At 42.6% G+C, this 24,825-nt stretch overlaps 2 protein-coding genes across 9 annotated transcripts in view; one reads left to right on the top strand and one right to left on the bottom strand.

Moving 5' to 3' along the window:
- SLC37A1 (solute carrier family 37 member 1) overlaps window positions 1–7,198 on the bottom strand; it is a 39,211-nt gene extending 32,013 nt beyond the window's left edge. The window contains exons 1-5 of one of the 7 annotated variants that reach the window (XM_040545389.1): window positions 7,075–7,198; window positions 6,459–6,524; window positions 3,104–3,362; window positions 1,382–1,463; window positions 405–531 (exon numbers count right to left, since the gene is read on the bottom strand). In XM_040545389.1, coding sequence (XP_040401323.1) covers window positions 405–531; window positions 1,382–1,463; window positions 3,104–3,159 — 265 coding nt within the window. In that variant the 5' untranslated portion in view covers window positions 3,160–3,362; window positions 6,459–6,524; window positions 7,075–7,198. Of the gene's footprint in view, window positions 1–404; window positions 532–1,381; window positions 1,464–3,103; window positions 3,363–5,889; window positions 6,201–6,375; window positions 6,964–7,074 lie in introns of those variants that run through there. The other 6 variants (XM_040545395.1, XM_040545394.1, XM_040545392.1 and 3 more) reach the window with 6 other exon arrangements.
- Window positions 7,199–16,102: 8,904 nt separating this feature from the next.
- RSPH1 (radial spoke head component 1) lies at window positions 16,103–24,363 on the top strand. 2 transcript variants are annotated; one of them, XM_040545397.1, is made up of 9 exons: window positions 16,103–16,266; window positions 16,423–16,536; window positions 16,655–16,760; window positions 18,051–18,141; window positions 18,343–18,478; window positions 19,245–19,316; window positions 21,608–21,833; window positions 22,243–22,389; window positions 24,161–24,361. In XM_040545397.1, exons 1-9 carry the CDS (start codon window positions 16,150–16,152, stop codon window positions 24,208–24,210), a joined length of 1,059 nt encoding a protein of 352 aa, XP_040401331.1. In that variant the 5' UTR covers window positions 16,103–16,149; the 3' UTR covers window positions 24,211–24,361. The 2 variants fall into 2 exon arrangements, with proteins under 2 accessions (XP_040401331.1, XP_040401332.1); XM_040545398.1 differs by having other exon boundaries at window positions 16,104–16,266; window positions 16,423–16,432; window positions 16,743–16,760; window positions 24,161–24,363.
- The last annotated feature ends 462 nt before the right edge of the window (window positions 24,364–24,825 follow it).

The raw sequence follows: 24,825 nt of genomic DNA, 5'->3' as shown, positions 1-24,825 counted from the left end.
GTTTAGATAAACACTAAGTAATTTCATTTAAATGACTGCTGGACCTTGAACTAAAGCAGAAGAAAATCATAATGATTTATTTTATTCTGTCCCCTTTTCTTCCTTAATAGACATTCTAAAGACATACCTAAACCTCTACACAGTCCCATTTCCTGACTTAAAATTGTTCTACCAAAACCTTCTCAAAGCTCTAACAGGTAAAATAATGTCAGTTGTTTAAGCAGCCAAGACATTAAGTCTTGACTTAACTTGCTTTGGAAAAATTAATGAGAACTTTGGAAAAAACGCCCCTCCAATACACATCTCCTGAATCCCTCCACATAAGAAGAATAGCAAGAGACAGATAATCTAATTACTAATATCAGCACGTTGTTATGGAACAAAAAAGGAAAAAAACGCCTTACCAAATGGTTCCCAGCCGCACCGAGATGCATTAGATGGCTTTTTGACAGGCTGAATCTGGGCAGCATATTCTCTGTAGGAGCTGAGTTCAACTTCATGCGAAGCAGCACAATGCTTATGCAGCTCTCCCTGATACAGAAAGGAAATTTGAGATGGAAAATTCACTTGTGACAGAACCCTGTTAAACTCCATTGAGCAACAAGTTTAATAATTCTGGGTTTGACACAGGTTCATGTAGACCTACTGAAACCAGTAAAATATAAGTCATTAATTGCTTGGTATTTTGCTGAGTGAAGCCACCATTACATCTAAGAGTGATCACCTGGCTAGTAATATGCTACACTGAATTGGTGTTTCTGACACTGCAGGATTTCAAAATTAGTCACTAACATCAAGCTATTTTGCCCATTTTTACTCATCAATTATACATAACAACCCTGAGGGATTTGATTTGTGTTTGGCAAGTTACAGATGCATGAGATTAGAATAAAATTAAAAAAAAAAAACAGGTATAGATAATATTTTGTCACCAACTTCACTGGGAACAGAAGCGGAAAAAAGAAATCCCATGGAGTGCGCAGCAACAGCACTTGGAACAGTCTTGTACATGTCAGTAGAATTTTATCACATTTAACTCATCAGTTACAAGAGCCTTTCTCAAACATAAGAATGTCAACCTGTAAACTCTTACATACCTACAGTTTAGATTAATTCACATGAATAGTCTCTAGTGTAGGCATAGCTGTTCCGAGTCTTAAGCCCAAAGAACAGAAGTACAAACAGTATGTTAGGAGTGGTGTCACTGACGTTTATTACGTAAATGTCACTGTGTGCCAACTTTATCAGGTTTTCATCTTTAAAACCATTCCAAGTTAAAGGTTAACATTGTCTTTCACAAAAGAAAGCACTGAAAAAGAAGACTACTTCCTCTTCCGATAACAGCAGAAGGATGTTTAAACAACGACACAACCTTGCTTACCTTAACTATACTGATAGGTTTCCTTGATAAATGGAAGCTGGCATACAAGAAGAAGGTGAGAGTGAAAATGAAGGCTCTATACCTATAATATAAAAATGGATACATATTTGAAAATGATTTTATTCGTATTTTAGTGCTGGTACATACAAAGGTTACACAAGTCATTTGTAACCTTGGAACAGTTTAAGACAACTTTTTTCATGTTCTCTAACAGCCAGAACCACCCTAGCAGTAGTACTGCTTTAAAACATCTGCTCTAGCTTTGGAAGGGAGTTTTGTGATATACAGGTATGGACAGGAGTTTTGTGATATACTACAGAGCTAATCTGCCTTGGTTACAGCCTTTCTTTGGGGGCTATTAAAAGGCAGTTCAACATTAAACACACAGTCAGATCTCACTTTTCACAGTCTCACCCAGGTTTCTGCTACAATTAAGACATAAATGATGGCTGAGTTGTCAATTTAGCTCCCGTGGATTATTATTTCTTTCTTTCTTTACTGCTTTGCGGATTTTTGCTTTATTTTTGCCTTCCTCTATATCAACAGAAATCAGCCACTTCTAGAGACTGAGGTACAGACAGACACTGACAGTGTGTACTGGAACACATGAACATAATTATCCAGCTTTGGGATTGGAAGGACTTTTTCCGTCATACCTTGCTGGCACCCTTGTTTTTTTCCTGCAGTTCATCTGAACTATAAGGGCATCTCAAACTCCCTGCCACTGCAAGGGTTAGGCAAAGATAGCAAACTGATCTATTCTATTCCCTACCTGCAGCACTTATTTTTCAGTTGTTTAAGGAGAGTGTTTTGTGGATTTCTACTTTTAACAATACAATGGGATCAGAGCAAATCTACTGGCTCCTTCTAGCCTTGATCTTAATGTAAAAATCTGCAAATAAAACCGCATATATACATACACAGATCTGATAACTTAGTATGGCCCCGAATTATTAATTAATCTTCAATCATTTTCTGCCTAATAAACTTCTATGTAACAAGTGTTTTGTCTTATAGTTCAGGCATACTCACAAGACGCTAAAAAAAAAAAGGTGGGTTAAGTGAGTTATCCTGTGAGCTGGGTTATTCACTCCCATTACTGTAGGCATCTTCATGAGTGATAAAAACACAATGACTCGGTCCTTGCTGCTCTACTAAATAAAGCATGTGATGAATTGTTCCAATGGGGATTGCTTGGTCCTTCATTTGTTTTTTTTGGTGGTTTTTTTTTTTTTGGTACTCACACACAACTGACTCAGTATTCTCTCTCCAAAAGAACAAGAACCAATGTCATCCACCTTCGAGGATTAACTTTCAAAAGCATTTTTTAAAAAATATTACGGTAGCAAGAACTAAGATCATAATTCTAAAGGTCTGTATCACACATCAATTTATGGGGAAGACTATGTACTTCTTGTTAATACAAGAAGGCTAATCTTGAGCACGCCCATCAACTATGAGTTTGAAAGCGGAATGATGAAATTTATCCCCTCAAATACACAACTTGAAAAGGAAAGCATAAAAGGATTTACTGTCTAGCATACTTGATGAATACTTGTAAAACGTGAGCAATATTTATTTGTTATACAACTGACTACATTTTTTTGCTGTATATACCCAGCGATGAAAAGGCAAAAACAGAGCAAGGCAACAGAATCATCTACCCCAGACACAAACCCATATCGTCTAAAATAAAGACCAGCACCATACTTCAAGACTTACCACTGATCTCGTGAAAATGAAGTAATGAAGCGAATCCCAGGAGGAAGCTGAGCCATCTACAGCTGGTATCAAATCTTAGGCAACACGATTACACTCTTGTGAAAACGTTAGCTGCTGTTCAGAATGTGTAACAAAGATCCTCCCCGAGCTGTGCAATTGTAGGCTGTTAACAAACTCGGAAGATCTCGTTTAGATTCTTTTCTTACACGTTCAGTCACTACGTGGCCAGTTTTTCACCCGGTTTCTGTTAATTGCTGATCTGTAAATAAGAAAAGCGGGTAAGTAAATGTTCTCATCAAGGTATTATAAAATTTTCTAATCACAATATTTCAACTGCAATGACCTATTCCATATAGAAGCCATTACCACAACTAACCTTCTAGATACTAAAAGTGTAACGGAGAACTCTAAGCCAGTATAAACTGCAGCCTTTTCTGAATCTTACGATGTATAATCTATTTTGAGAAGTAAGCATAGGATAAAGGAGCAGGGGCAGAAGGAAAAGATGCACTTATAAGGAACACGATTCCAAAGCCTGCTGACATCAAAACACTCTGCTCTTGTCCCAGAAAAGAGTACAAACAGGCAATTATCCACCTTAGAAAGATCTATTTTAACACATCAGAAACATTCATGAGGCTGAAATTTGCTACAAAGGTGACTGTAGTGTTTTCAGCCCAGAACAGAGAACCCTCCAGCCTGAGATCCGGTGCAGCTGAACAATGCTGCCAGCAAGACTTGACTGACACTCCCTCTTGCAGCCTGATTCCCCTGTCCCAGTACCAGTGCTGCACAAAGCACCAAATCGTCAGCAAACTTGGAAAAACAAACAAAAAGTTTCCCTGCTTGAGCTTCTCTACACCAGCTCACCCAGGGGTCAGGCAACACAAAGGAGAAGGCAGGCTTGCATACAGATGTGACATGCAGGGAAACAGTGAGACCACAGCAGCATTAATTCAGTTTGGTTTAAAACGTGGTAAGGTTCCTCCTGTTTCTTCAAACTCCGGCCAAAGCCCCTCAACAGAAACAAAAACGCACTGTAACCTTTATTGCAGGTACTACAACAGGAACTAGCTGCACTGTTATTTCGCAGCAAGTTTTGAGTCAGCTGTCAAGTAAGACGACAAAAGGTGATGTGGGCAAAGGGTGTGCCTGCAACCCATGCCAGCAAACTGAGTCCCCCTGTGTGCTAACAGCAGAGCCCTCCCAGCAGGATGGTGAATGAATGACGTACTAGGTAGGACTATGACCATCAGCGGCAGCCTCCCTGACCAGGACCAGCACCGTAACCCCTACTCCGCTGACAGCACAGCTAGTGGGCTTCAAGCCAGCACCAGCCACTGCCACGCTCCTGAGCCTGAAGCTGGACCTGCTTCCTTGGTAAACAAGGGGAAGCGAGCTAAACGGAAACCAACCTCCTCTGAAGTCAACACACTGGCCAAAACTAAGGGTCTGTCCTAACCTGGGAATTTTAGAGGCTGTTACATGACAGGCAGATGAATGAGCCTCTCTCCTCTCCTCTATTACAGAAAGCAAAGCTGACTTTCTGTCCTCTGCCAGCTGAGTGACAACACCAAACACGATTCCGTTGTGTCAAAGCTGGCAACTTGGAAACTTCACTATCCACACAGGCTTTTCCCTTGGGAGAGGGAGAAAACTACCACCTCTTCACATAACAGACCACCTCACCAAAAGCCCAAGGGTCTGGTCCCTTATGCAGACACACATTTTTGTCATACCTTTAATTTTTCATAGTGTCCTTGACATCTCCCTTCTCTGGAAGTGAATAGACTTGCTAATCTTGTTTGGCATGTTCCACCTCCTCCCCCTGCCCTGAATCAGACTGTGCAATTAATCAGCAAACCCCATAATCATTCTCACCTCTCCTGCCACGAGTTTCCTACCACTTCTCTGAGGCTGCTGGGGCCAGGGAGAGTGCAACCCTACCTTCCTCTCCTCGCCCAAGCCCAGACATAGCTTCCCACCTCCCTATGTGCCAGGCCTTGTAGACATGCAGCGCTGGTCCTAATGGTTGATCTATCACGAACCTGCCCTGAGAAACTGCTGATCCAAGAGAAGATGCGAACTCACTCTGCAGCCACAAAACTGCTATTTGAAGCAGCGGGAGCATAAAGACAGGGACTGTAGGTGGCACCGCAGCAATGGCTACCTGTTACATCAGCTGAATTTCAAACTAACAAATGCCTTTCAGTAATTTCATGTTTGGTTGAAGTAAGCTCTGGATAGCTCCAGTGGGAGAAGAAAGGCAAGAGGAAAAAGAGGTGGGCACTACCTGCCACCACAGAAGAGCTTCTTCCACCCGTAGCACACCTGTTTCAGGATCCCAACCCTACCTCCCCTCTCTCTCAGTTAACTCAAATACCAAAGCTATTCCTTAAGTGACCTTACTCTAAGTGAGGGGGCAGAAATATTTACTGGGAAAAAAAAAGCGAGAAGCTAGCAAAGAAAAAAAAAATCTGATGTCCTAAGTCTCTTCAAATGGTTCCCTCTAAATATAATGGGATAAGGCAATCGCCATCACAGAAAAGGAATTGTTTAACAGGTTACTATTTAACAGCTTTAGTGTAAACAGTCACAGAAAGACTTCACCCATCTTACAAAAGGTTTCATTGCTAAGTGTTCACAGAAGGCAGCACAGCTGTGCACCTGCTGCACAGAACATATTCACACCCCCTCCTGCTTTTTCTAAAAACAAACAACCCCTCCAAAAAAAAAAACAAACAAATGAACCCCACACCACCAACAACCACATCCTAACTCCTTACTGTAAATCCAGTCACGAGGCCCCAGCACAGAAGGCTGGACTATCAGCAGCCTTTCGAGAGCTACACCCTAACTCTATTTGGCAGGGGCTGATTTCATCTTATCTTCTGCAGGCGGGGACCCAGATGCTGGCCTTACAATGTCTTGAGAGCAGTTCTCGATTAATTGTCAACTCCTTATCTCTGTCCCTGTAACTCCACAAGTTCCTCTGACGTGCAGGTTGTGCATTTATTGACAAATTACGCTTTCCACGACGAAGCAAAGAAACTCATGGCAATAAAACTTGTGAAGGGGTTATTAGGAACACATCCTGCTGTGGATGGAATCAGATTTTAAAAACAAGCTATTATTCGGAAATGTCATTAATACACCACAACAAATAACTGGCCATTTACCAATGCGTCCTTTATATTTCTGTTTTGCTAATGAAGCCTGAGGACAAAATTCAGTCGCTTGAACTGGCCTTTCATTTTCAGTAACCATTTTACCTGATGGAAAGCAAGTACTTTCGCTTCCTCCTACCGCACTGCCACGTGTGAGTGACACTGCCATACTTTGAGCGTGTATTTACCTTCCAAACTTCGCGCTGTTCCTTCAGGCGTCCCCCTGCACCACACGAAGCGCAGCTCCCTCCCCGCTGCACGAAAATAGGGTCATTTGGGACTGGCTTTTCCCACTGGAAACGCTGCAAAAGCCTTGGCTCGGGTGCTGGAGGAACCACACGAAGCTCCGAGGCCAGGGGCGCGTTGCTCGTTCAGGTCCTCATCAGGACAAGGGCTCCAGAGGCCGCGGGGCACACAGACCCACGGCACGCTGGACCTCACACCCCACACCTCAGCCAGCACCACCCCGACCCGCTGGGCTTGGCGGCTCGCAGCCAGCCCCTCCCGGCCGCCCGCCTTCGGTGTAACCCCGGCGGGGAAGGCGGCGAAGCCCGGTGTCGCCCCGCGGCGCCCGGCCCCGCAGCTGGGGCCGCCCCGGAGCGGCGGGGAGCCCGGCCTGCCTCATGCCGGCCGCAGGCCGAGGCGGCGGGGCCGGGACGAGCACAAAGGCACGGCGGGGGAACGGGCTGCGCCCGGGCGCCGCCTCCCGATCGGCCCCCGGGGGGCGCGGCCGGTGCACGGCACCCCCCCCCCCCCCCCCCCCCCCCAGTCCCTGCCGGTCCCTCCCGGTCCCTCCGAGCCTACCCTCCGCCGCCCTGCCGGTGCCTTCCTGCTCCGTGCCCGAGCCCAGAGCAGCCGGGCGAGGCTGCCGAGCGCCGCCCGGCCGCGGGTGCTGCGCGGCGGGACCGGTCCGCCCGGGCCCCTCCCCGCCGCTCCGGGCCGTGCCGAGCCGAGCTGAGCCGAGCCGGGGGGAGCAGAGCGCCCCGCGGCGGCAGGGCGGGCACGGCCCGGCTCGGCTCCGGGCCACGCCAAGGGGTCGGCGGCCCGCGGAGCCCTGAGTGGGAAAGGAGCCCCCTGGGGGCCAGGCCGAGACGGCCGGGCAAGGGGGTGCTTCTGGAGACTGACGGGGAAACTGCCGCTTTATTTAGTTATTTGGTCTGAGGAGGGGGGAGAGAAAGTACGGAGGAACATCCATTTTATGTGCCTTCTCCAGCTGCAGGTGTGTTTCTTCGTCGTGACAACCACCTCGCCCCTGCTCTGGTAGTTTCATACAGAAGTTAGTCGTGGTTGCCCTGTACAGGTCTTAATTCATCTCTATGACAGTTTGTCCCTTAAAGTGTGTCACCTGCCTGGCACAAGCAACCTGCCTGTGGCACTCATTATTTATTATTTATTTCCCTCCTTCCCTCTCTTGCACTGCCTATGCCAGTAATGCCAGTAAACCAAACTGATTCCCACCACCTAGGCCCCCCATTTCAAACACTTATTGCCACGCAACCACAGTGGCAAACAAACCTTTCTCCCTTAAAATAGTGAGTGCAGGGTCTCAGGGTTACACCGGACCATCACAAATGCCAAAGGGTGTTGCACAGCCTGCTGCTTTCTAGCTTGTCACTAGCAGATGTTGGATCCTGCTCAGGGTCACAGCTATCTAGCTGTGATCTGTAAGTACTGAATCTGAGGTGAAAAGAAACAACACAAACATACAAAAAAAAAACAACTTCCCTTCTTCTCCCCCAACTGCTACAAAGTTCCTACTTTAAAAGCTAATATTCTTGATTACAATCATTCTTCTAATTAGCTGGTCTTGATTCAGAGATAAAAGCAAAAGCTTACTACTCAGCATCAAAAAGACTTGCATTAGCACAGCGTGTACCATCGAGCACAATAATGCAAACCGTGATTTCATCCAATGTTTTGGTGTCAGTGCCTATAGTTGCCCTCCACATTTACCATCCCGCTATGATGGTGCATGAACCGGACGAGGAAGTACTTCAGGCCTCCTAATTCTGTGCAGGTGTGTCATGGAAATGCCATTGTCTTACTAAGCGGGCATTTGTTCCCTGAGGTGGAACGGCACACGCTAGCATCAGGTCTAGACGGGGTAATTACAGCCAGAGCAGAACATCTGGGTATGCTGATGCTTGTCATTTCTGCTGTAACAGCTCTTCAGCAGAGAAAAAAAATAGAAAGTGAACGCTCCCTAGGAAGCGACGTGCATGAATCATGTCGCTGCACCTTTGCACCAGAACAGGAAGGCATCCGGGCAACATTTATTCCAATCAGCACACACACAAAATGAAGATTTACCTCTTTACAGCGGAGAAGGTCAGACCCATCATGGTGCATTTGTTTGTATACATGGCTAGTCACCTCAAATTATCATGGCAACTATCATCATCATGCAAGATCCTCATATTTTTAAAATTTATTTTGGCTTGACTCTTTTTAGTTCCTTAAAGAATTTAGCCTTGCTTAAGTATCTTTCTGTCTTCCATTACAAGCAACTTGCAAAAAGCACAAGCCAAACAACACAAAAAAACTTATATTTTTCCTACTTAAAGTAGAAACTGCATTTCCCATTAAAATACAGGTACTCTCCCAGTCCTGCTGGCTGCTACACTTGGCACAGGTGCTTTCTGCTGCGACAGCACTGGTCACCAGCAGCTAAAGTTGACAGAAGCCAGCAAAAAAGGGTAAGAACATACATATAAGGAATGACAGGAGGCTTGTGCTGCTGCTTGTGCACCAGAGTGCTGGTGGGCAGCAGCAAAGCAGGGCCAGACATCAGCTGGAGATAGACAGAAATGGAGGGAGTGGTTAAAAAGCAATGCACAAAAAACATTATTTAAAATAGCATATATGATCTAGAGCCTTGCAGAAAAGAACAGAAAGGGAATTTTGCCAGTTTCTTTTTAGAAGAAAACACAAATGAAGGATATGGTCCAGTAAATAGTTGTATTGGTAGCAATTGTGGCAGCAGCTTGGCTTTCTAAGCCTCTGGCAACATTCATAGCAAAAGAAATAGAGAAGGGCATGCTTTTTTCTGCCAAACCAAACAAAAATAAAGGTATATGCACCGACAGATGCTTACTTATACCTCTGCTGGCACTTCTTTCTGAAAATATAACCTAATTTCCTGGTGGACAGCTTGATTGTATTTCTGCTGAACAAGAGTGGTGCTTCTAACATCTCCAGTCCTGACTTTGCAAAACACTTTGAAGTCAATGGATGTCAGCAGTCTTTTGTTAGCTGCACAGGTGATGGTGGCTGAACTGAGGTCTGAATACAAATTATTGCATCCTTTAGCTGATTAATGTATTTATTTTCTTTCCAGCAAATTGCATGAGCATATTTTATGATTCCTGGTTGCACAGATGGGAAAGGCTAATCTGTATAGCCACCGAGAGATCTCTTTGTCTTAGGGGATCCAAAAAGTTCATAACTTCTTTACATAATAATGGGTTTTAGATAGCATTTTACTATATAGAAAGTAATATTTACTTAGACTTTATTCCACACAAGTAGCAGAATTCCCTGGACTGGTATAATCATGGCTTTTAGTTGCCTTTATTAGTTTTGCATGCTTTGTTTTCCCAACAGAGCAGCTGGGATATTGTATAAGCAATTCACATCAACGCCGAGTGCAATCCAAATATAGCCTGCCATCAGGCTTTGGCAAACAAATATATATACATATATATATACCCAAAAGAGACAAAAAAGAAAGAGGTTGTGAAGGATGTGTCTGCATGGACGGGAGCAGACAGGTAGAGCCCCGTTGCAGCCATCCTCAGAAAGGACTGGAGGTAGGCCAGCTTCGGGCTGGGAGCTGTACAGCTGAGTTGGCACGGCGTGTCCTGCCTGCTGATGGGAATTTTTAGCTCTGGCACAGTGCCACGATAGTATGATTACACGGTTTCCAGACCGGTACTTAACACCACATCTAGCTTGCAATGAAGCTAGTGAGAAGCACCAGGAGTTGTCTTCGGGAAAAGAGATGGGCAGACAGGACCACGGTGCCAGCAAAGCCTTTTCCCCGACCAGATCAGGTCAGTACCTAGGTACTAAAGGCTGCTTACAAAGAAAATCTGTAGCTAGTAGAACATGGAGGGGGCAGTAAAACCGTCACCAGGACTCCTAGGTAAAGACAGATATTGCTGCGATTGCAGGAGACATTTAGGAATATGGCATTTATTTGAAACCCAAGAGTTGCCTGTCAGTTCAGAATCAGAAAAATTAGGTCAGTCTTGCCGGTAGGACGCTACTTTGACACTTGTGGGGGCTTTCCAGAGGGGTGGAGGGTGGAACTGTGAAATCACCTCATATTTTCTAAAGAAGGACCTGTAAAAAAAGCAGTTATAGCAACAGGGGTGTCTACTGGGGTAGGACCTACTGGATGAAGTCCCAGTCAAATCTACTGCACATGTCCTGTTGTTATGGGGATCTGTGGCCCTGTAGTTAGGATGGAAGATTGCTGGTTAGAGACCAGACAGCTCTATTGTACCTTCAGCCACCTGCTCACAGAAAATAAATGGTCAAGAATGTACTGACAATGCAGAATTAATACATATAATCAAGCAGTTTTATTATAAATGGAATATGCAAACCAAGATATAGATCATCTAAGATTACAAAAGAAAAACATTTATTCGAGGATTTTATCTTGAAGAATTTATTCTGCTTCCACCAGGAAACAGGAGAGTTTCTTTTGTTACTTTATGCTTATTTCTACCCTTCCTAAATTGGCCAAAGGGCTGAGTGGAAGTGCAAGAAATAGCTACAGAAACAATTACTGAGGAGTAAGCAGATTAAACCAGGCAGGTAGGCTACTGATAGATTTCACTTCTCTTTGCTTGTGGATCACTGGAGAGTAGTCATATGAGAAGGGAGGACGGTGGCATTTTGAAATAGAAATCAAATACCAGAACAGTTGCAAATACCACGGTATAATAGAAAGCAGACTAGAGTAGAGCCTACACTAAAGCAATTGTCTTGCAAGTCATGAATAAGAAGATAAAATATGAAGGTATCTGAGCTGACAGGAATGAGGAGGCAGCAAAATAGTCCCATCTACCTCAATCATTTCATTCTTCTCTTTTGAATTCATTCTGAGTTACCAGATTGGAACTTCAGATGTTTTGGAAAAAAAAGAATTGGGCTGCTTTATCTTTATGTCATTATAAACTGGGCATAAATAAGAAGCTTAGGTTTGCGGTTACATTTTTGTTTGTTTGGTTGGTTGGTTTTTATTTGTTTCCTTAAATAAATAAATTCATTTGCAGTGAAAAACTTAATATTAACACTGCTTTATTCTTGTACTTGACCAAAAGTTGTTTTTTATCTCATAAATGCCAACTGCTTTCTTGGTAGAAGTAGTAGTGCTGACTGTCTTAAAAGGCCTGGGAAAATATATTAGCAATAATTTCCTAAATGGAATAGCAGAGGTATGTATGCATCCCAATTCCACTTCAGTGGAAAGGAAAACCTGAAAGAAAAAAAAAAACAACTTGAAAATTTTCCCGTATGTCTGAAGAATAGATTGTACTCTATACTTCAAAATTAGCAGTAAGGTCAGAGAAATGGGAGGCAGTATAAATATGGGTATAAATACAACAGCGCGCTCTTCCTTGGCCATTTTACAGGAGGGAGCTGAAGGGTTAACTTTAGCCAGGACACAAAGAAGTACTGCCAGTATTTCAACAATAGCCTTCATACAACTTTTTCTTTCCTTATCATCTGGCTTTCAGGATATCCCAATGTTACTTGTACTGGGTGGGAGGAGGCAATTGTGAACTGAGTGGCTAGAAAGGTCATTTACTTGTTTTTCTGGCTTGCTTATGAGCACAAAAAGAGGCTATCTTTGCTTGGCATGCAAGCAAACTAAGCACCTTTCATTTTGCCTGTAAAGGGCTTAAAACAGAGCTGTATGGAGAGAAGTTCCCATTTTGCAAAGGATTTTGACAGTTCAGAATCTGGATTCATTCTGATTTGGAGGGAAAAAAAAACCAAAACACAAATATATGGAAGTTAGTGACAGTAAATTCTACTTTGTCCACTCTTTGCTCCCATAACCTAAGAAAATATTCTGTTCAGAATATTTTGAATTCTTTAATTGCGTCTGATAGTATATACGGCAGAATAATAAAAAGACCTGAAATGTATATTCTGAACAAGAATTCCCCTAAGATATTATTTTAATTTCCTAATCCCACAATTTTCCTCTGAAAGGCTGATGAAGTCAACCTGCTTTATATTGCAGTTTCAGGAGGAAGAGAGCTGATTTCATTAAGTTTTTCTGACAACTCCAGGTTACACTCTGCAAGTAGATGATACTGACCATGCCGTATACCACACTGTGGTTTTGGCTTTTAAAAGGAGAAGGATGTAAATGAACATATTTTATGGAATAACAGAATATTTCCCCACAGATTTCTGTTCTTTAAATACCTGGCAAAAGCCATAATCTTGCCTGGGCCTCCCCTCCCCTAACAAGAGAAATAAATTATCACTTGCAGCTGTAATTTAGCCCAGAGCACAACTCCAAGTGACTTAGCACCCAAGGCATGGGCCTCAGAATCTCAATTTATCAGTAGGAAAGCGAGGACAGGAACCTTTGAATCAGGGAAACTACCTCCACTCTCCCTGTTTATTCTGATGGCAGGATTTGAAATGAAGAGCCCCTGGAGCCATGTCCCTGGCTGGGTGGAGAAAAGCGGACTGACAGTGCGCTTCTTGCCTCTGGGGAAAGGATGCCTGGCGGGACAGGGGGTGGGGGAGGCAGCTCCCAGTGGGCAGAAAAGACGAAGCACACCCAGCATGAATCCACGAGCATGCTGCCTTTACCACATCAGAAGTAACACATACCGTCATTTCTGATGCTCATTGTGGTTTCATAGCTCAGCCCATGTTGGAATTGAGCCCTTGAGGCCAGGCCTGGCACAACAGCATTTTCCTCCCCAAGTCCCTGCACCACCCAAAGTCTCCCCTCTCCTAACAGAGAATAAAGTCCAAAGACAGGCAGGAGCACAGCAAGGCCTTAAGCATGCATTTTGGCCATTCCTCCCCACAGGGGCTGACTGGCTAAATTCAAAGGGGGGACTGCAAAGCAGGTTAAAGGGAAAGCCAAGGCTGTCCTCTCCTGCCATAGGCAGGAGTCCTGTGTCTCGGCCTCTTGCTTTGCTGTGTCACTGCCTCTCCCTGTTTGCAAACATCTCTGGCAGCAACAGCCTCGGGGTTTTCTTCCCAGGGGTTCCCTCTCCAGTGGTCCAAGATCAGCAGGACCTTAAGAGCATTTACAGTATTATGTCAGTCTTTTGACAGAAAAGGAAAAAGAACAAGAAAATAAGGATGGAAGTAGCCCTTCTTTCAAGAGTTTCATACTTAGAGCTTAACTCTCGTCTGACATTGAAATACACCAAAATGCAGCTGGAAGAAAAGAGGCTACAAAATATACCCTCCTTGTCATTATGTGCATCTGTACAAGCTGTAGTTGTCTTCACAGAACAGCTAGCTGTAGAAAACTTCAAATGATGCTTGAGGTCAGCTGTGTGATCCTGAAATACAGATGCTTGTTCTATCTGCCATTTCTAGACAAATTATAAAGAAAGAGCTCCTGTCTGGTTCCCAAGCCAAGTGAACTGTTTTTTTCCTCAGATCCTTTCCTCCTTCACGACTCTGAAACCATGCATCCAGCAAGAACATTTAGTGACAGTGAAGGGGAGTGTATTTGACAGCTTGTCCCTGCTTCCCGTGCGTGTCACAGCTGTCCCCTTGGCTACGTGAACTTTGAAGCTACAACACACATCCGGTTATTTCTGTCATTGGGTTGAACAGGGCACGCCTCTATATGCATCCCAAACATATTTTCCCTTATAACTCTGAGTCACAGTGTCTGCTTACAACTAATGTGCCACTCACAGACTAAGTAAGTGCTTTTGTAGTTAGAGACATTACCTGATTGTAGATAAAGGCATTTAGCCTTCCTTAGGTGAAAGAAGAAACTTAGGTATCAAGAGTGATAAAGGAGAAAATGCCAGTGCTTCGGGAAAGTGTACTCATATCCAATTGTGCAGGAGGTAAGCAATTAGAGTAGTAATTTACATACTCTGCAGTTACTTATTAACACTGCAGCCATTATGCAAATCAGACTTCCCCCGTCAGATGTTGGGGAAGTGGATGAAAGAAAAACAACCACACGACTTTGAGTTAATAAATGTATGGCTGTGTAATGCTCTGCCAGCTAACAAAATTTAATTTCAGTGCTCTTAAATATTTCAGACAGAAAGCACTCTCAAATTAATGACAGAGTGCTAACTCGGGAGCCCACTGGATTCCTACTAGCTAAGAATAGGATGCTTTTTTCATCTTTGCTCAGCTGAAAACAAGAAGATGTACATGCTACAAAAGTGACACACCTTGATATTGGCTCTTTAGATTCTTACCTGTAAAAAAACAACAAAATGACCTGGATATACAGCATATCTTTGTATAGAGATCCTGTTTTTCTTCTATTTTGGATGGTAAATCTTTGACCTACATTATAAAGTGACCTCCAACACATTTGCCAACCATCTGCCACTCCTTTTGCTGCCTACCTCAGACACCTCTCCACCTCTGCACAGTGCTTGGCTAGCTAGCTGCTTTTTACCATGCACACCCTTGCGTGGCTCCTGTTGTGAAACCTTAGCCATTAAATTGCCTCGCAAAATGACAGTGAGGTGGTTTGCCTGTGCCACAGAATCCTGCGATGGCTGAGGTTGGGAGGGACCTCAGGAGGTCACCCGGTGCAGGGGCCCCGCTATCACTGGCAGGCCCCCAGTCTCACCAGGCTCCTGCAAGCACTGTGGAGCAGGCAGAAAGCACTGTCACTTGGCAGAGAAGTGAAGTACCCCTTGCATTTAGCAAGGCAACCTATCCTTGGCAGCTGCAAGAAGCGGGCACTAGCCATGATGGAGTCACAAGTAACTCCCTTTAGCCAAGGAACTTTGGTGGCCATGGTGTACCAACCCCCTCCTCTTCCTTGCGAGCTACTCCCTTCTACTCCTTGGCCTTTTGAGGAAGGAGAGCCCTCTTCTTGCCTCCCTACGTTCATTTAGCTGTAATTATATTGGTATGGGAAGCCATCTAGTCGGTTCTGCTGTGCTTTGCATAGAAGAGAAGAGGGAGTTTGTCCCGAGTGCCCTGAAATGCAGAGCCTGACCATCACCAGCAGCGCCATGGGCAGCCCACAAATGACCCAGCACACCGAGGTCCTTTGTCTCACTGTGCCGGCCAAAGCGTCCTGCCAAGCTGGCTGCTGAGATCCTGATGGATTTCGGATCCTGGGGCTGGAGGCTTCGGGCTTCACCCAATGAAGTGTGTTTCCAGTGGGAGTCACCACCCTGTGCAGGGAAAGTCTGCTTTTAAAGGGTGGAAACTGTAAGACATACTGAAAAGATAAGATACGTGGACTTGGGCTTCTGAACAACATTAAACCTTACAGAAAAAAAAGAAGAGGTCTAGGTGAAGGAATGACTTTAAAATCTAAATGTTTACAGGCTAAACCTGCTGAACCACTGGGAACCCTCTGAATACTCGGAGGTCTCAGCTCACCAGCCGCTTTCACAACCCTTAGGTAAACGGAAGAATCACAAAACAGGGAAACCCAGCCCACCCAGGTAAACGAAAGAAGCACAAAACAGAGAATCGCAGACTAATCGTTTATTAACGCAGCAATCCCCGGCCCCACGGGCCCTGCCCCGCCGCCCCTCAGCACCCGGGACAGCAGCGCGCGCCCCCGCCCGTTGCCACGGCAGCAATATGGCGGCGGAGCGCACTCCCACCCCCCCCCCCGCCGCCCCGTCGTTGCCAGGGTGACGGCGGCGCCGCGGCCGCAAGATGTCGGACCTGAGCTCCGAGGAGGAGGCCGAGGAGACCGAGTCCGAGGAGACCGAGACCGAGGACACCGAGGACACCGAGGACACCGAGGCCGAGGAGACCGAGGCCGATTTGGGGGTCCGGCGGGGCGCCGTGGCGGGGAGCGGTGCCTCGGGACAGGGCGGGAGGGCCAGCAGGGAAAGAAAAGGGCGAAGGGCGCCGGTCACGGGATCTTGAACGGTGTGTGGTGGCAGGTCTGTCCCTCTCAAACCGTTTTTCATCGCATTTCATTAGGAGTATGATGGTGAGCGCAATTCAGCAGGTGAACGACATGGACGCGGGAAAGCACAGCTACCCAATGGTGATACGTACGATGGTGAATATGAACACAGTTTGAGAAATGGACAGGTAGGACAGAGGCAGAAGGCAGTGTTTGCCTCACGTTTCCACAGTACTGTTAGACTGGTCACTATTGAAACGAGAGTGAGAACTGACAAGTATTTTATCTATACCATATATGTTTCAGGGGACCTACAGGTTTAAAAATGGTGCTTACTACATTGGACAGTATCTTCAAAACAAAAAGCATGGCCATGGTGTTTTCTTTTATCCAGATGGATCAAAATATGAAGGTAAAACACAGAATGCAGTTGCAAGGATTTCCGTAACTGAAAGACACGTTTCTGCAGCCCCCATAATACTAGGAGATGGTGAAGAGTGTATTATTTTAAGAATATAAATTTGCTATGCAACATTTGCCTTTTATCCCTTTTTCACAAGCTCTGAGAACAGTGTTGGTTTTTTTTTTTTTTTTAATTTATTTATGGGGATTTATGTGGATTATTGTGAGAAGCATGGTATTTAGTAGCAGTTTGTTCTTGTCACTCATCGAGTCCAGTTCCTGGGTCTGCACAAGAAAGATTATAACTGCTTATTTCTGTATGATGCTTAGAACTAGAGTATGTTCACTGCAGACTTTATTAGGTCCACCCTTAAAAAACAATCAACTGATCAGAGCACTCACCGTAGGATTGGGATGCCACTGAAGTTTTAAGAAGTTGAAACTTACACAGTTTCTCTTCTTCCAGCAGAACAGCTGAAGCCTGAAACAGCATACAGCAGAGTAGATCTTAAGCCAAGACAGGTCTAGCTGACATGACAAAGCCCACAGGCCTGTGTTTTCAAATCACCCTCCTTGTATTGATTTTATTATTGTTCCTTAAGAAACAACAACTGGGGCAACAAAATGAAGGCAGTGGAGGTAAATGAGCAGGGAACCACAAGGCAGAACTTCCAAGACAGATAACAGAACCTGGAAATTCTGTATATGAGGAAGTCTTTCCTTGGCAGAAAAGAGCAAAGAAGACAGTATCTGAATAGAGGAACAAAACCATCTCAAGTGAGAACATTAGAACTTTTTTTGTCCCTAAATGAGAATTGTTCTTACACACATACCCAGATCAGAAGGTGGAAAGTTATTGGATAATCTTGCATGTGGAGCTGTTGTCTACTCTGTTACATCTACTGATGGCTCTTCTCATTGTCTGTCGGGGTTCTCTCCCATTTGTCAGATACATGATAAATTAAACTTTTCTCTGCCAGAGAGTACCAGTACTTCTTTGATTTAATCTATTTTGGTTGATAGACAAATTAGATATGCCTAGAGTTTAATAGACATATGTTTCCCTTTCATTTGAGATGTTTTGTGTTTAGTGGGAGGAAGTGGTATTTGTTTTTTTGTTTGTTTTTTAGTAGCCAATCATTATGCTGTCATAGCTTTCTTTTCCTTCTCTAATAAGGTGCATTCTCCACTCACTTAGAAATTAGCTAAACTCATGTATGATAACTTTATAAACTGGCCACTATATAACACAATGAAATATACCACATCTCACTCTAGTTTTGGTGTGTTCTCATTAAAGGAAGCTGGGTGAATGACCAGAGACATGGCTATGGAGAATATACCTATGCAAATGGAGACACCTATGCTGGAGAATGGTTTAACCACAATAGGTTTGTTTCATTCTTACAGTGATGTTTCAAGTCACCCAGTAGCATTACAATATGATGGTTATTTTCAAAGTGTAGATGACTGCAGCAAATCAAGTGTTACTGGATGACGTTGGTATTTAGCCTTAATACCTTACATATAACAACATCCTACATTCTTTTTATTTGGTAATATAAAGCAAGATTATTTTTTTTTCTCCTTAGGCGTGGGCAAGGTACATATGTGTATAAAGACACTGGATCTAAGTATGTTGGTGGTTGGGTAAATGGAAACCAGGAAGGAGAAGCTGAACTTATTCACCTAAACCACAGATTTAGGGGCAAGTTTTTGAATGGAAATGTAAGTGTGCTGGAAAATTCTCTATTCATTTGAACAGTTAGCGTAGAATTGTCTTAATATCATCTGCTTGCATTTAAAATGACAAGGTAGGCTCCTGTTCATGTGTAGCATTTCTTGTACCATACATGTAGCAGATGAAACCGAATTGATCTGCAGATCAGGAAGCCAAGTTTCTGCAACTTTGCTTTTAAACAGTATTACAGAATCACATAATGGCTAAGGTGGGAAGGGAGGTCATCTGGTCCATCTCCCTGCCCAAGCAGGGCCACCCCAGAGCAGGCTGCCCAGGGCCGTGCCCGGGTGGCTTTTGAAGATCTCCAGGGAGGAGACCCCAAAGCTCTCTGCGCAGCCTGTGCCAGGGCTTGGCACACTCACAGTAAAGAAGTTTTTCCTGATATTTAGACAGAGCCTCCTGTGCTCTGGTTTGTGTCCATTGCCTCTTGTCCTGGCACTGGGCACTACTGAAAAGAGCCTTTGCACCCTCTCTTCAGGTATTTATAGATATTGAAGAAATCCCCTTGAGCCGCCTCTTTTCCAGCCTGTACAGTCCCAGATCTCTCAGCCTTTTCTCACAGGAGAGGTGCTCCAGTCCCTTGTTAATCTTGGTGGCCTTGTGTTGGACTTTTTCTAGTATGTCCATGTCTCTCTTGTACAATATTGTTATTGACTATTATATGAATTTTGTAGTAAAGCATATTTTACATTTATATGGTTAGAATTTACAGACTTTATAGTTCTGTTGACCTTTTTGTATCTCTCTGTGCAGCCTGTAGGTCGTGGAAAATATGTCTTTGATATTGGATGTGAACAGCATGGTGAATACATTCAGTCAGCAGAGGTAAATGAAATAATGAAAGTTACACTGAATATCAGAGAACTCAGTAAATTGAATATACTGCTGAGTAATCAATAAAATGCCTTATAGATACTGATGTTAAAGTATCTTAGATCCAACCAGTCAAAAAAGGTGGAAATTTATGCTTTCTTTAGTACTAAATAAGGTTTCATTTTACATTTTTCTTTAGCTTCTCTACTGTACAAACTTTGACAACTAAAAGGTGTGATTTTGCCTTGCTTGCAGACAGAAATGCTTTCTGCTTAAACCTTAGAAGAGTCAGGACCTACCTCAAAATTTTTAGGTTTCTGTGGTTTCAGACCACAAAAGAACCGAAATATCTGTCTGTACATTTAACCTGTATTCCACTTTGTTCTGCACACCAGAAAACAATGGAAATTATTTCTTATTATATTTCTGAATTGCTTGATGCTATGTCTGCAAAAGGTAATTTCCAGAAGATTCTCGTTTTGGAAACATCTCCCATCATTGTCCTGGTCCTGTTCGAAACTGAATATTCACAGCTACTAATCATAGGGAGCAACTGGTATCAGGGCCTCTTTATCCTTCTCCTTCAAGCGTGAACTTTCTTAAGTCTTTCTGACTAAAATGATACAAAATAGCTACAGAAGTAAGAAATATATATTAATATTACCATTTTGATTTCAAGAAAATATGCCACATTTTACCTCAGAGTTTTCTACCTCTGTTGTCTGACGCATTAGTTCCCATTACATACTTAAAAAATTCTCTAATGCAACAATTGTTTTATAACATAATCTCACTATGTTTCAAGTTTCTTCTGTTGTGTATATTTTACCTTTTCCAAGCGAGATTTACTTTTTATTTTTCTGTCTCTCCACATTGGACCTCTAATTTTATATCAATAGTGCTTGGCTATTAGCTTTAAGAACCAGAATGATATTCCTGTGGTAGAAATGATGCTTTTTGGGAAGTACTGCTGGATACACTATGCCTCTGGAGGAGACATAATCCCTCTTTTCTGGTGGGTGGAAGAGCAGTGAGTGATTAGTAGAAATACCTATTCTGCAGTATATGCAGCCCTGATTCTGTTCCAGGTGCTTTCTTTGGCCAACTTGTTCTGACAGCTGTAACATACCTGTTCCTGTATTTCCACCACTAAATGTAGCTGTACATAAATACCATTCTCTAAGTCCTAGTTAAATAATTTCAAAATTGTTATTTTTTAAATACTAGGTAAAACAATGTAAAAATATTCCTAAGACAGGACAAAATAATAAAAAAGATCTTATCATCAGTGATAGAGATTTGCAAAACACAGAGACTGTTTTGCTTTTTTGGCTAAAAGCAACAGAGCCTCTAATCAAGTATCAGATTTGTATTTAGGTGCCTGGCAACAGCTGGCATGAGCATCTAAAGTGATGTGTATATAAAATTCCCAGACAGTAGGGAATTGTTGGATGTCCTGATTTTTGAATGCTAGGCCATTAGTGTGGGAGTTTAAATATGAATTTAAGAACCTAAGGTTAAGCATCCAACTTCTGAAAATCATTACTCTCAGGAAAAGTCATCTCTTCTCATATGAATACTGTAGTGACTATGTAGAGCAAGGAACAGTGCTGTCACTAAAGTAAGATTAAATGTTGCCTTTTGCTTTCATTGAAGTAAATTACAAATCAAGGCCCATTTAAAATAAAGAACATTTTAAGGGAAGATAGCTTGCAATGCAGGTAATGATTTTATTACTAATGCTCCTTCAGATTTTGATAAAGCTTTTTTTTTTTTTTAACTGAAAAACTTTATCTTCAAAGTTCAAAACCATAAGCTTTGTGCAGTAATTTACTGCTTCCCAAATCCATTCCAAGGTCTTCCATAATCAAAGACAAAGTCAGAAAGAGCTGTTTTACCACTCTGTTCCTGTATGAGATCGACAGTGGAGCATCTACCAGGCAGAGCATCATGTCTTAATTTGCCACTGCTATGCTATAGACAGGCATAGAAGAGGAGACATAGTTAATATACCCCTCACGGCCACTTATTTTGAGGGAGAGACAAAATTTTACCTTTACGAAAGAAAGCTGGAAAGCACAGGTCAGTAGTATTGGTCAACTGACTTCATCAATGTTCAAAGTGTTGTTCTCTTCCAAGATGTGTAACTGCTGAAGTTCCTCCACCTGTCAGTGCTTTAAAAGTGTGTCTTATTGCCATTTTGAGCCCAGGTAAAGAAATCTTAGTACATAAGCACATATCGTCTTAGCTACTGCCTTAATACCTGTAAGATGAGATCCTAGATTTTAAGAGTTGTCTTTTAGGATAAAGAGGAGGAAGAAGAAGAGGAGCCCTCATTACTTGCTGCACCAAAATGGAAAGCAACAGAAATTACTAAATTAACACTCTGGACACCCATTGTGAAAAAAGCACCTTCTCCCAGTGAAGCCTCCCCAGCAGCAGCAGAGGCAGCAGCAGCAGCAGCAGGTGAAGCAGTGGAAGAAACGGGAGGAGCAGTAGATGGAGAGGAGACAATGCCAACAAATGCAGGTTTGTTCTGATGGACAGCTGGAAACTCTGTGCTTTGACTATCCCCTGAAACCATGTTTTTCAGGTTTAATTTCAAGTAGTGTGAGATGTTTTTTCCCTATTATTTACCATATATTCAGTATTGGAAACTACCAAGTCTGTTCATAAATGGCACAATATATATACATGTCAGTTTTATCTCACATAGCATAATAAGAAACAACTGTCTTGGGAAGCCTGTGAATCATTTTAGTCTATATCATGGCCTGTTATACAAACTTCATTATAAACAGTTGCAGAAAATGTTGTGGGTTTTCTCATGTGAGTGAAGACTGCAGACTTCAGTCAGTTATTAGTTGCTGAATGAAAACAATGAGTGCAAATTTGTAAAAATTAATTTTCTTCAGTATTTTTAATTTTCATATTTCAGTCACTGATGAGACTGCTGACGGTAGGGATGATGAGCCTTCTCCTCATGAAGTATCCAGTGAAGTTTTCAGCCCTGAAAAGCATGCAGAGGAGGAAGATGAGGGAAGCAGAGGGGAAGAAGAAAACAAACACGCTCAGGAGGACCAAGGTGAAGAATGGGACATGCATGCTCAACCTTCAATAAGCAATCAGGTTTGGAAATGGTGCATGTCAGTCAGCTGAGGACATGCTGCTCTTGCTGGAAGGCCCATTTTAAGGCTGAAGAGAATGTGGGAAGCTCTACCTTTTGTAAGGAGACCAGTCCTCTAAAGATATAAACTGTTTTTGAGTAATCAAATTCAATTTGTACCTTAACAGTGCAAATTTGTGATATTGCATTGTGGCATTATCTGCACATGTAGAGTTGACAGCACTTGCAGAGCTGAGTTTAGAGGTGACCGCACTTGCGAGCTTCTTTTTGTACAAAACTGAGAGAGCAGATGTTCGACCCTGGGGAATTCAGGGATTTGAGCACACCACTTTTCTGTCGTGACTGGAACTGTGTGTTCCTGTTCTCAGGAAACAGGCAAAAAATTCTGAAGAAACAAGTCTTAGGTATTGTTCTGCATTATGATTCGGATAGCCAAAAGTTAGTGTCTGGTTGATTGTTCCTATTACAAAGCAAATTGGTTTGGCATTTGGATGCTAAGGTTTTCTACCAGGCTTTTTAGAAGCCTATTTTTATACAAAATTACTAAAAAGCAACGTAAAAGGAAGCATCTATGCTTACCCATATTTAGTTGATAAGCTTCCACCCAATAGTGCTTTTTGCATTTGTTAAATGTTACCATTTACAAGCTTCTGATGCAGGAAAACATCAGATAAATTTCTCCATTTGTTATCCATCCATTTTACAATAAATCAAAGCAAAGCACTACCCATAGAGATCTGAAAGACTATTCACTTGAAAATTGCATAGAGTTCTTGTAACTTATTTGCTCTCATTTTTCACTCATCACCTCTGAAGGTGACCGCCTGCTTCAGGGCAGACTAGCCAACTAGCTGATCTGGTATGTAGGACTGATATCTTACAGGATCCCCGGGTTTGGATCAAATCCAGCAGAAATCTAAGTAGGTTTCCTGAATAGCTCTGCTTTGGATCTGGCAAAAGTTCGTTGAGCCTGGTTTGTCTCAAAGTCTTTTGGACTCAAATAGTCATTTTTGACTGAACTTGATTCTAACAAATTTTCTGGCCTACTACAATAAAGCAGTTCTGGTATCCCTCCCCCTTTTTTTTTTTTTTGGTATATTTTAAGGACAAATGTCTCTCTCTCAGAGACAGTACAGATGCATATTCTAATGCATGAAAACACAGGAACGTGATAGGTGTTTTTGAAGGTCTTTCCAGCTCTTTATTTCTAGAATTAAAGAGTTGGATTTTACGTATTTTTCAGCATAAGTCTACAGCCATAATTATTTAGGCTATACATTGTTCCCCTGTCTTTATATTTAGCAAGATTAAGTTATAGTAAAAGAAAATGATTTGAAGAAAATATGCAAACTGTAAGGAGCAGATGTAACAAAATCTGTTTTCTAGCAGGTTTGCCTTCTCTGTCCCGTTACCGTCATTTTTTCCAGACAGCAGTTCCATCCTTACTCCATGTTTCTGTGCTACTTCTCTACATAGGAGACATTCTTTGGCTATTCCAGAGTTACATATGGACTGGCTGGCAGTCAGTCTGTGTGTACTGAGTCTGTCTGGCAGCTGACAAACAATGCATAGCAGTTAAGTTCAAGTATTGGCAGTGAAAGGCAGTGGGAAGGAGGACTGTGGTAGACAGCATGATCTTAGAGTTATGTTTTAGGTTACTAAGATTATTTTCCAGTATTTTATATTATTAATTTCAGTTTCCTGTTTTTTTTCTCCTTTGCTTCCACAGGAACTGCTAGTTTAGAGGATAAGGAGGATGAATCAAAGGAAGCAGAGTAACTGGATACAACCAACAACAAAGGCAAAAAAAAATCAGAGTAAATCATTTGTTATGGTAAATCTGAAATATTTTTATTCATAAAAACCTTAGTTAAGATATTTTGAATAAACATTTCTGTCACTGTTCTGTCTGGAATATATCTCTCTGAAACTTTTATGATCTCAGACTGTGCGGTCTCAGGACCAATTTATTCCACACAGCAGGCAGTCAGTTGTTGAATTCAGCATGGGATTACTCTGGGTCCATAAAGTTGTGTTCTTACACATTTGCAGAATCAAAGCTTTGAAACACTAGGCATGATAGTTTTAAAATGGAACATATGTATGCCTTCAGGAACAGGGCAGACCCCTTAATGCCTGTGGTAAGTACATTGCTTTTGAAGGTCTATGTTCATTTCTTCACAGGAAGATGTCTTTCAAACCTGATGAATTCCTCAATATTGTCCCAAAATTCAGAAGATGGTATTCATCTTGGGAATTAGTTAACATGCTAGAAGGCAATCGTAGAATCTTTTAGTTTGGAAGTAAACTCAAGAGTTCTTTAATTCAAAATTCTGTTCAAAGCAGGGTCAACTTTAAATTGAGATCAAGTATCTTTTTTTTTTTTTTTTCAGT

Source organism: Cygnus olor, chromosome 1 (genome assembly GCF_009769625.2).
Source record: "Cygnus olor isolate bCygOlo1 chromosome 1, bCygOlo1.pri.v2, whole genome shotgun sequence".
In the NCBI taxonomy this organism is placed as follows: domain Eukaryota; kingdom Metazoa; phylum Chordata; class Aves; order Anseriformes; family Anatidae; genus Cygnus; species Cygnus olor.
This window is presented reverse-complemented; position numbering and strand designations above follow the sequence as displayed.

Bases quoted from the DNA above. Each gene is read 5' to 3' on its own strand.
- RSPH1 (XM_040545397.1), top strand. From the start codon at position 16,150: ATGTCGGACCTGAGCTCCGAGGAGGAGGCCGAGGAGACCGAGTCCGAG. The intron at 16,761-18,050 runs GTAAAACACAGA...TTCTCATTAAAG, and splicing joins AGATGGATCAAAATATGAAG to GAAGCTGGGTGAATGACCAG. The intron at 21,834-22,242 runs GTTTGTTCTGAT...TTCATATTTCAG, and splicing joins GACAATGCCAACAAATGCAG to TCACTGATGAGACTGCTGAC.